Here is an 11,088-nt window from a genome sequence, read left to right as displayed (position 1 = left end):
GACTAATAGAAGAATTGTAGCAGCATGGAGATAGAAGAAAAAGGAAAATCAATAGAATCTTAAAACTGGAATGTGACTAAGATCATTAAATCTAACCTTTTGAACTTACGACGAGACAAGGTTCTATTCTATATTGTCCCAGCTCTGAGCTTAAAACTGAGGGGAAAAAAGATATCACCGAGTAATGGTAGAAGTTCACCAGTAACTATCAGTCATGCCAGTTCCCCCCAATTGTTTTCTGTCTCTAGATGTTTATGCCTAAGCCTTCACATGTTGGGGCTGAGACCTTAAAAGTTAGCAAATCTATATACTTCTCTTTTGTCTTTAAATTATGTGCAAATTCTGCAATACATCTTAGATTTAATCTTTAAAAACCTTTTCTTCTGGGCGTGATGGCTCACGCCTGTAATCCAGTATTTTGGGAGGCCGACGTGGGTGCATCACTTGAGGTCAAGAGTTTGATACCAGCCTGGCCAACACGGTGAAACCCCGTCTCTACTAAAAATACAAAAATTAGCGAGCATGGTGGCATGTACATCTGTAGTCTCAGCTACTCAGGAGGCTGAGGCACGAATCGTTTGAACCCTGGAGGCAGAAGTTGCAGTGAGCCAAGATTGTGCCATTCAGCCTGGGTGATAGAGGCTGAACAACAAAAAAAGAGGTGACCAAAAAAAAAAAAAAAAAACCAACCAACCAAACAAACGAAAAACCCAAAACCTTTTCTGACCTAACCTTCCACTAAAATAGCTAGATGTAGATCTTCAGCTGGAGAAACCCAAGGCCTGAAAGGCTTGGTGTCTTTCCTGGATTAGTAGTGTTGCATATGGCCCTAGAATTAAGGAGCCCCAAGTTTGCATCTGGATTTTCAGATTCTGGAAGAAGAACCTGGACTCTTCTAGTCATGTCCTCTTGGACAAGTTATTCAACCTTTCTGAGCCTCAGCTTTCTCCTATCTACAATGAGATAATGACAGTACTTTTAGAATTAAATGACAGTGTAGGGGAGTGAGAGATCACCCCTTGGCTCTTCTGTGGGCTCTTTGGTTGGATCTAGGAACCAAATTGACACAAGACAGATTAACAAGAGAAAAGCATACTAATTTTACTAGTTTTACATGCGCATGGGGATCCTCACAAGAGAGTGAAGTGGCCAATGTAAGATGCCTTTATACTTTTTACACGAACTACAAATTAGAAGAAAGGGGATCTGGCTAGGGGCAGTGAATTTCTTGAGGAGTCATTAGGAGAAACGTGGGTGTGGTGGGGTGTAAACTTAGTGGAAGATAAGGGTTATTTCGGAAGGTATATTCAGGTCCAAAGCAGCTCCCAGTTTCCAGTCTCTGGTGATGGGTGCTATTTTCTCCCTCTGGTAAGGGACGGGTACTCCGGAGGAATCCTGGAGGAAGCTTTACGGCTTGTTGCATGCAGGAAGAGATGGGTCATCAAACCCTTTCTGAAACTACAATTTCTCCAACATTTTCTACTCGAAATAATCAGTGTACCAATTCCATATATTTTTGGGATGGCGCATCCATCAGTCCTTCAATAGAAAATAAGACGATGCTCTTAAAACATTTAGCTTCCTGCCTGGCACAAAGAGCTGAATTCATACTGCCCACGCTCTCATAGCTATTAACAGCAAGTAACAGAACCCAGCTTTAAGCCTCGGTCTCCTAATTCCTAACCTATGTTCTTCCCATCACATCACAACCAATACTTCTTGGAATGTAGCACGCAAAATGCCCCGCCTACTCCATTGGCCTCACCCTGGCGGAGAAGTGCACACGCAGGAGCTCAAAGACAGCCGTCAGAACTGCGCCTGCGCAAGCGGCGTTTCTCGGTTCGCGATGTGGCGTAACGCGCCTGCGGACTGGGCCCAGCGTGTCCTCTATGACTTACCCAGAAGGCAACGTTTCATTTTCTGGTCAAAATGGCTGGCAAGCAGGCGGGTAAGTGACTGGGGGGTCTTCTTGGCGGGCATCGTCGCGCTCCACCGTTTATTTTCGCTGCAGCTCGCTCCGTTTTCTCTCTTCTTTGTAAGTGACCAAGTTTGTCGCGGAAGGGAAAGTGGCGGCTTCAGTCCAGCCAAAAGGACGTGCTTCCCCACTCGTTTGTTGTTCCCAGGCCGGGCTTGCCTGTATAGGGTTGGGGTGTTAACCCGCTGTTTGTGAAGGTGCCCGCGGTGGCTCTAACAGCCCTGGAGTTCCAGCTGCCTGTGCTCGGAAGTCCTTCCCCTCGGCCTTAGAAAAGTTAAAGGTCACAAGAAGATAACTAGTGGATGACTTTCAACCAGAATGAGCTCAGTGCTTTCTTCTATGACCCAGGTGCTCTATCGTGTGCATTGGCCCTATAAATTCTCCTGCCAGTGCCACGAGGGAGATATTAATTTCCCGTTTACGCTGATAAGACAACTGAGGCAAAGTGACCCAAGGAAGTAGAATTGGAAATTTGATTGCACCCCTCGCGCTTCTCAAACTGTGAATCAGAGACAGTCTAGCAAGGGATACGAGCGACGCTTCACATTAACCTTGGATTATCTAGAACGTCAGCTTATCAGTAGGTTTGGAGAAATTTGAATTTATTGTAGGTTCAAACAAATTTATTGTGGAATAGAATGCAGATATTACTGGAATATTTAAAACAACTTGAACATTAAGTTGGGTTTCCTTGTTTTTTGTTTTTTGTTTTTTTGCTAATCTCTGCCCTCTGGCGGTACAAGTTGGAGTATCTTTTTTTTTTTTTTTTGAGACGGAGTCTTGCTTTGTCGCGCAGGCTGGAGTGCAGTGGCACAATCTCGTCTCACTGCAATGCAACCATGTTGGAGTAGCTTTTAAAAAATATTGATCCTTTTCTCCCTGCCCCCAGCAATTGTGAAGCTGTTAGGAAACATCAGGTTGCCAGAAACATCCGCTAACCTAATTGACATTGAGCTTTTTGGGGGTGGGGGAGACTTTTTAAATAATTATTTTATTAATTTAGCAGATATTGAAGGAGTCTTACTAAATTCAAGACACTGATTCTGTGCGTGTTTGGGAACTACATAGACCAGATCTCAACTCCCATTAGCTAACTCTGACCTTGGGTGGGATCACTTCTGTAAGTCTGCTTCCCTTGCTGTAGTAAGAGGCATGTAAATAAATCAGCTAATGTTGGTAAAGCAAATAGGAAAGTGGTGCACAGTAAGTGTTTAGTGAATATTATTCTAGTCACTGATAGGTGGTTAAAAATAATCTGTCTTCCACAAGTATGTTTGTAGATTGTTGACTGATACTTGTTTTTCTAGCAGCAGTTTTATACATGACTCTTCATTTCCAAGGAGATGTGCTGAAGCCACGTAATCTGTAGTGCACTGAGTTTGCAGGCAAGGAGGGCTGAGTGAAAGAGAGTTTGCTTTCCTTCCTTGGTAAGGAAACGCTAGACAAAATTTTAAAAGAAAATGTAAACTTGTTCTACCTCCCCTTTTGTAAAACGCCTCTTCTAAAATGTCAGGTACGGTCCTGCTGTACTTGGACCCTGCTGGGTTACTTCATCAGACTCAGCCCGTTCCCCAAAGAATTTTAAAATTACCCATTTCTCATCCGTTTTCAATATCTATTCCCTTGGGGGGAACTTAGTTGCTTAGGAGGAGGTAAATGGACTTCTTTCACTAATCCATATTAATGTTTAAATGACTAATGGTATCAAAATTCTCCCCAAAATACACATATTTTTAAAGAATGTAGCCAAATGAAATAACTGTAATGTCGAGTAAAATTTTTACAGGATGAGGGTCATTTAGACCTGCCAGCCTATGCTGAAATCTCACTCTCTTTTCATACAACTCCAGCTCCTTTGAAATGAAAAGTTTACAATTATTTCCTGTGATCCATTTATGAAACTACAAATGATAGAAATTTCCAAGTCCTTTTCCTATCTCTCACCCCTTCATTTCTGAAGGTAACAGGGCAGGCATAAGGGCACACGATGTACCTATGCATCTTTTGTACATTCAGTGTTTGAGTTTACCCTCTTCTTCCTTGACTTGCCACCATTTTCCTGCAGCCACTTTTGCTTATAAGTAAAATAAGCAAATTTTATCAACAGTTTATAAACTTTTTTCTTTTAAATCTAATTCTTTTTTGATTAAATTCTTGCTGTATATAGTATATACTTTTAAAAGGAAATTTCTTTATATGTTTGCATTCATCAGCAAGATAACTGAGTACTGGTTGCTTGCCCATCAGTGTGTTCATATAGTATAATTGTAGCAACTAACAGTGTGACAATGATCAGTTTCAGCATCAGGCAAGTGGCTGGATGGTATTCGAAAATGGTATTACAATGCTGCAGGATTCAATAAACTGGGTAAGCATCTGTGCTCTTTAATTTTTCTTTTTTTTCTGAGAATATTGCTTTTACAAGTGTTACTGTGGTTCCAAAAAATATTTCAGTTCTTGTATACATCAGAAGATTTTAAAATTAAATCACATTATGTTAAATCCAGTTCCTTTTTAAAATTTTTTTGAGAGGAGAGGGATGAAAGCCTCTAAAATGTTTGACTTGGTAATGATTTAAGTAGTAAGACATTTTCCTTCTACACCCCCTCTCCCACCTCTACCGCTTAAAATTTTATTTATTTGAGACAGAGTCTTGCTCTGTCACCAGGCTGGAGTGCAGTGGCGCAATCTTGGTTCACTGCAACCTCCGCCTCCCGGGTTCAAGTGATTCGCCTGCCTCAGCCTCCTGAGTAGGTGGGATTACAGGCGTGTGCCACCATGCCTGGCTAATTTTTTTTGTATGTAGTAGAGACAGGGTTTCACCATGTTAGGCTGGTGGCGAGCTCCTGACCTCAGGTGATCCACCTGCCTCTGCCTTCCAAAGTGCTGGGATTACAGGTATGCACCAGTGCGCCCGGCATTCCACTTAAAATTTTAAGTTTTATAAACACTGAAAGTAGAGATTTTTCAAATATTAAAATTTTATCATATCCATGCGATCATATGTTTCCTAAGCTTTTTTAGAACTTTGTAATTTGCCATGAACTTCATCTTTTGCTATTGAAGCTTGAAGAAAGTGTAAGCAAAAGTCACTGGTTCCTTAGTATACTATTATTTTAAGATTCATTAATACCTTGATCTCAAATTTAAACTATGAGAAAGTAGAGATGTGGTTTATTAATGTGTGTTTAAAAACAAAGTAAACATTTAAAATATTTTGTAAATGGTTTAGATAAAATATGAATTTTGTGGCATTGGATTTTAAGAGGCTCATATATTGTTTCCATAGTCTAGCTCAAGAAATAACCCGTTATATCAAGTAATAACTCATTACTTTTAATGGCAAAACCGCAATTACTTTTGCACCAACCTAATGTATGAAGTGCATTGAATTTCCTTTGAACCTAGTGATTTGAATTCGATAGTTCACCAAAAGTTGTAAGTTACAAGTCATAAAGATATTTTACTAATTTTAAAAAAACGTGATTTTTGAGATGCATGTGCTATCTAACTTTGTCGTCTATCATAGGGTTATTGCGAGATGATACAATGTACGAGGATGAAGACGTAAAAGAAGCCATAAGAAGGCTTCCTGATAACCTTTATAATGACAGGATGTTTCGAATTAAGAGGGCACTGGACCTGAACCTGAAGCATCAGATCTTGCCTAAAGAGCAGTGGACCAAATATGAAGAGGTAGCACAGCTTTATCTACCTGACAATGTTACTCATTAAGGATTGAGTTTTAGAAACGAGAAACATGTTCATTTGCATGGTGTTAGAGTTTTCTGAGTCATGTCAAATAAATATTCTGTCAATAGTTTGGTGAGGTTAATAAAGCAAATGTTATTTCCGTTTTAGAAGAAAGCCACATTGACTCTTACATGTGAAGTGATTCTTCTGAAATCACTAAGCAAGTCTCTAATATAGAGAGCCAGGACTAAAATCCAGGTCTGTTGCCACCCAGGTCATTGTTCTACCTCTGCACTCTGCTTCCTACTTAGATGAAAAGATCAGCCCATTGAGTGGCCCTCCAGATCCCAAGAAGAGCTTCTATGAAGCAAACTCTCACCCCTTGAACTGCATTGAAACTAGGCAAAGGCCTGTAGACACTCATTTCTTTTTCTTCCCCGAAAGACTTCCCTCTCATAACCTATCAAAGCAACTTACCACACTATCACCACAGATTTGACATTTTAAAAAGCAGATAGTTCTTAGGTTGAGAATATGTTTTCTAAAATTGGAAATTAAAAAGTAATTTTTTTTTCTTGTTATTGAAGACCTGTTGAGTGTTTGGGATATATCAGTACGCGATGGTAACATATAATATTTCATTCATTCTTTAGGAAAATTTCTACCTTGAACCGTATCTGAAAGAGGTTATTCGGGAAAGAAAAGAAAGAGAAGAATGGGCAAAGAAGTAATCATGTAGTTGAAGTCTGTGAATGCAGCTGTTATGAAGATGGTTATACTTGAAACAAACAATTTTAAGAATTATTTGGTCTGCAGATGTTTTACTTTAAATAAATGTCTATTGTAATGGCTAGAGTTTTTGAATTCCAAACCTTACACTGAATAACTACTGAATCCATTTACTGTTAAATTTTTTTCCAGACTTTCAAGATATTTTTAGTCGTGTTTAACTGCTACCTGGAGCTCAGAGGCCACTTTATCAGTTTTCCTCACTGGTTGGATAGCCTATCAGTTTATGGAAGGATATAACTTCCGTAAGTTACATCCTTGTGGAAGCTACTGAATAAAAGAAGGGGGAGTGCACCCGCTAGTTTGCCAGGATTGAGAAATAGCCTCTTCACTGCTATCCAAATAGATTTGATTTTGCATCCTATCGTTTAAAAATAAATTATGTATTCACCCCAACATAGGCATGCTTAAGTAATATATATACTCCTGTGCTAACATGTATACTAGAAAACAAAAAGTAGACATTAGAAAAATGGAAGTATAAATACAAATCATACTTGTCCCCATATCCCAGTGACTTTTCCACTTTGGAAATAATTGTTATGAAGTTTAAGGGTTGGATACTAATCAGTTAAAAGTTTTAAGATCATAGGGTAATTTTTTAAAATATAAATTAGAATCATTGGCTAGGCATGGTGAGTCATGCCTGTAATCCCAGCACTTTGGGAGACTGAGGCGGGCAGGTCACCTGAAGGAAGGAATTCGAGACCAGCCTGGCCAACACGCTGAAACCCTGTCTCTACTAAAAATATAAAAAATTAGCTAGGCGTGGTGGTAGGCACCTATAATCGCAGCTGCTCGGGAGGCTGAGGCAGAATTGCTTGACCCTGGGAGGCGGAGATTGCAGTGAGCCTAGATCACACTACTGCACTTCAGCCTGAGCGACAGTGGCTCTGTCTCCAAAAAAAAAAAAAAAAAAGAAATTAGAATTATTTAGTGTTGTCATTTCCACTCCTAAATTCTGAAATGCTTTCTTTGGTGGAGGTGAGAGTGTGGAGCCACAGCTAGCAGAGAAGGAACAGTAGGACCTGCAGCCTCCCTGGTTTTCCAGGACAAGTCATTGCTGTGTGTGGCAGGAATGCCTTACTTCAAATAACAAAACAGTGTGAGAAACAAATTTGTGTTACATTTAAAATTTGTAAAGCAATGAGAAATGTGTGTATCATGAAGAGCATCTTCAAATTTTTGCTAAAATAGCCTCTTAAATTCCCTAGGAACCCGCTTCCCCCGCTGGTTTTTTTTTTTTTTTTTTTTTTTTTTTTGCTAGTCAGATTATTTTTCTAAACCTGTCCTTAAATCATGTCAGTTTCTTTTGTCTGGTTCAAGACAACAAGATTACTTGATAATGGTTTTGCTCAAGTCACATTGTGACAAAGTTTTAATGTCCTACTTTGCAGAAGGAGGCCAAGAAGATGGGCTGTCTAGAACCCCTTTTAAAAGCATTTGTCTATTCAGAAAATTTTCCTGAATAGATGTCTCCAAAGTCTCTTTTAATTGTGATTTCAAGATCACTTTTGCAGGACTCTGGTCTATTCGTTCAGACATCTACCATGTACGATTACAAGGAGACTAGAACTGAGGCATCTCAAGGAGTACTGTCAAGGTGTGTAGGGAGCTGGGTGGGTGGAGGGAGGCTGGGCTCTGACACTAGAAACCATGCTTATGAATGCTGTTAATGTTTAAAGCAAGCCTAAGGGCACTGCTGAAGGACAGGGGAACAAATAGAACTGACCAAGATTGAGGTATAACAGGAACCCCCAGGCTATCCACCTGCTCAAAGTAAAAAGTGTGGTATTACATAGGGCAACCTCTGATTTTGTAAGAGTTCTTCCTAAAGGCAAAGTGTATGCCTATTCTATGTTTCCAGATTACTTCATTCTTCTAAATGAGAACAAGTGTGCAAAAGTTCTTTGAACACTATATCAATGTTTTGTGTTCATTGTAAATTATGGTTATTGTCCTGCTTGTTATGAAGACTAAGAAAGTAGATCTAGTATTTGGCTCACATAGGTGAATGGGTGAGAATTTGTTAATCCATCAGTGAAGTCCTTTCATTTGAAAGAGAGAGCCTTTCTTTTATCAAAAGCTGTCCTGTGTGAAAAATCACCATGAGAGTGCCGGAAACACACAGGCTTGTCCTGTAGACAGAATGATAGAGTGATTCAGAGCTAATTCTGGGTTAGACTGCACAGGTCTGAATCTTACTTGCTCACTGTGTAGTGCTTTAGGAATACAATTTAACCTCTCTGTGCTTCAGTTTGTTTGGCCCTAAGAGCTAATGATAGAAACCTACTTTACACAGTTGTGAAGATTGACTACATGTCAAGCACTAACAGTTTTTGGCACATAGTATGCATAATGTAAATTATGTGAGGAGAAGCGAGAAAAAATAACTTGGGAAAACGCTGAATATCACCAAAGTCGAATAGCTAACCAGTAGCTAAGGTCCAAGGTCTCCTCTCTTCCTTCCATGTGGCACTCTTGTTTCTGGTCCGTCTACTCCCCTTGGGTGTCACCTCCTTGAGTGAAGTACCTGCTGGAGATAAGAACAGTGGAACTGGATCTGCATGACAGCTTTGATTAGGATGTAGCTAAGACTTGGCTATCTCCCTGTTTTGTGTTTTGGATGGGTGATATTTTAAAACTGCCAACATTAAAATCCTGCTAATTTGCTTTGTACAGTTTAAAATGTTTGATATCTTTTATTGTTTAAAGTTTGAGATTGGTTTTGAATATCCGGTTTTCCTACATCTTGAAGAAGGATATGTTTGTTTACTCTGAAGTGGTCTAGTTCTGTTTTTCTGTTTTACTATACTTTGCAAAAAAACAGATGGCTGGCTTACGTTCATTGTTGTAGTGCACTACCTAGCATCACTCAGCCTTCCTGTTGTCAAGGTGTAGGAAGCAGCGTAAGGGATGTTGGACCTTAGGACCCCCAATTGCTAGCTCTGGTCCTGGTTCCAGATTGCATGGAAATATTTGGTAACATTCTTGCACTGAGCTATCATGGTCTGAATATTTATGTGAAGCTCTACGAGTGGTACCAAAATGTTAGTGATGGAATTTTCACTGATGGCACCTTTTCCTGTTTTTAAATTCTAGAATCTTAATAAATCCCAAGTGTACATTTTGGTAATGATTTCATTTAGCTATTTACTTTAACTCTTTTAAAGCATTAACTCTGCACTAATTTTGACTTATGAAAAGATTCAGCAGTAAGAATAAAAACTGGGCCAAAGCCCAAAGTAATAATCCTTCACAAATAGGATGGAGTTTTAAAAATATGGGCATCCTGTGTGTAGCTTTGAAAATAACCAAAGTACTTAGAATTAAAAAGTTAGGTGAACATAAAAATTGTCATAACCAAATCCTTGACAGCTTGATGGATGAAGAGCAGATGAGTTTACACTGTATGGCAGGAGGCATGGATTTTAGGAGGGACAGCAACAGAGAGGGATGTTTAGAAAGTGAATAAGACACATAGCTCTTTGGAAAATAAGGAAAGTCCCTTTATTAGAACAAGGCATGAAATTCTGCCACTAGGTGGCGATGCCCCATAACTTTACAACTTAGGGTACATCACACCAGCACTATGGAAGATTTCTCCATTCTGCACCCCACCAACTCCCTCCCCTCCTTCATTTTTCAGGATGACAACACCTTAGAGGTTTATGGCCATCAGGAGAATTTACTACTAAGCTATATACTGATGTAATGAAATCTAATATATGTTGTGCAATGAATTATGAGATGTTATTTAGTTTCAGGATTTTATTACTTCAATCAGTTATGACCATATTTCCTTTTATATGATTGCACACTCTTTAAACATACCAGATGACTGTATAAGGAACACCTAATAAAGTCTATAGATGTTAAAATATTTTAAATGTTTTAATTTATATGCCATAATTTGTTTACATTCTGGTTATACTGGTGTTCATATTAAAAGCCATAACATGTTAGAATCTGAGATCTCAGGTCGGATAGTGCCTCTAAGTTATATTTTACTAAGAAATTTTATTGTATTAGCAATTGAGCAAGGAAGAAGAACTGAATCGTTATAAGGTGGTTAATTTTTAGCATAGATGTCAGAAAGCCTGTTCATATTCCAGAGGCTTATGATAAACTAAATTGTCATTCTGGATTCTGATTATATCTCCTACAGAGAAAGAGTGTATTATTTCTTGAACTTTTTATTTGAATACATGTGCCTATTTTTGCATGCATGTAAAAATGTAATTTTAAAATAAACCCCTGAAAACTTCTGGTAACATTATCCAGTTGAATAATTGTTCTGTTAGTATTCTAAATATTTTAAGAAAATTTTATACATATCTATGACAATTGTATTCACAAGCCAAACCAAAAAACGATAATTATTTGTTTTACAAAGGAGTCAGCTTACAATTTATCTCTTATGCGTGCATTTAAAATGTGGTCTGCCACTAAGCTGGAAAGACTGATCTGAGGCCAATGATTTAGGCAAGTCATTAGTCTAAAGACTGGCTTCCTCAGCTATAAAATGAAAGGCTTTGACTAAAAAGTCTTTAAGACTCATTTCAGTACCAAAACATTCTGGGTCTGTGATTTAACTTAACGCACTTTATTGTTGGGATGAACTAATACTG

The 11,088-nt window shown here is 38.8% G+C and overlaps 1 protein-coding gene across 1 annotated transcript; it reads left to right on the top strand.

The window, feature by feature from the left end:
• The first annotated feature begins 1,863 nt into the window (after nucleotides 1-1,863).
• Nucleotides 1,864-6,519, top strand: UQCRB (ubiquinol-cytochrome c reductase binding protein). Its single transcript, XM_008001152.3, has 4 exons — nucleotides 1,864-1,948; nucleotides 4,272-4,343; nucleotides 5,505-5,671; nucleotides 6,322-6,519. The coding sequence occupies exons 1-4, from the start codon at nucleotides 1,930-1,932 to the stop codon at nucleotides 6,397-6,399; spliced, it is 336 nt and encodes a 111-aa protein (XP_007999343.2). The 5' UTR covers nucleotides 1,864-1,929; the 3' UTR covers nucleotides 6,400-6,519.
• Nucleotides 6,520-11,088: the final 4,569 nt, after the last annotated feature.

This window comes from Chlorocebus sabaeus, chromosome 8 (assembly GCF_047675955.1).
Source record: "Chlorocebus sabaeus isolate Y175 chromosome 8, mChlSab1.0.hap1, whole genome shotgun sequence".
NCBI classification, from domain to species: domain Eukaryota; kingdom Metazoa; phylum Chordata; class Mammalia; order Primates; family Cercopithecidae; genus Chlorocebus; species Chlorocebus sabaeus.
The sequence above is the reverse complement of the archived record's forward strand: the minus strand, read 5'-3'. Positions and strand labels throughout refer to the sequence as shown.

Bases quoted from the DNA above. Each gene is read 5' to 3' on its own strand.
- UQCRB (XM_008001152.3), top strand. The intron at 4,344-5,504 runs GTAAGCATCTGT...CGTCTATCATAG, and splicing joins TGCAGGATTCAATAAACTGG to GGTTATTGCGAGATGATACA. The intron at 5,672-6,321 runs GTAGCACAGCTT...TTCATTCTTTAG, and splicing joins AGTGGACCAAATATGAAGAG to GAAAATTTCTACCTTGAACC.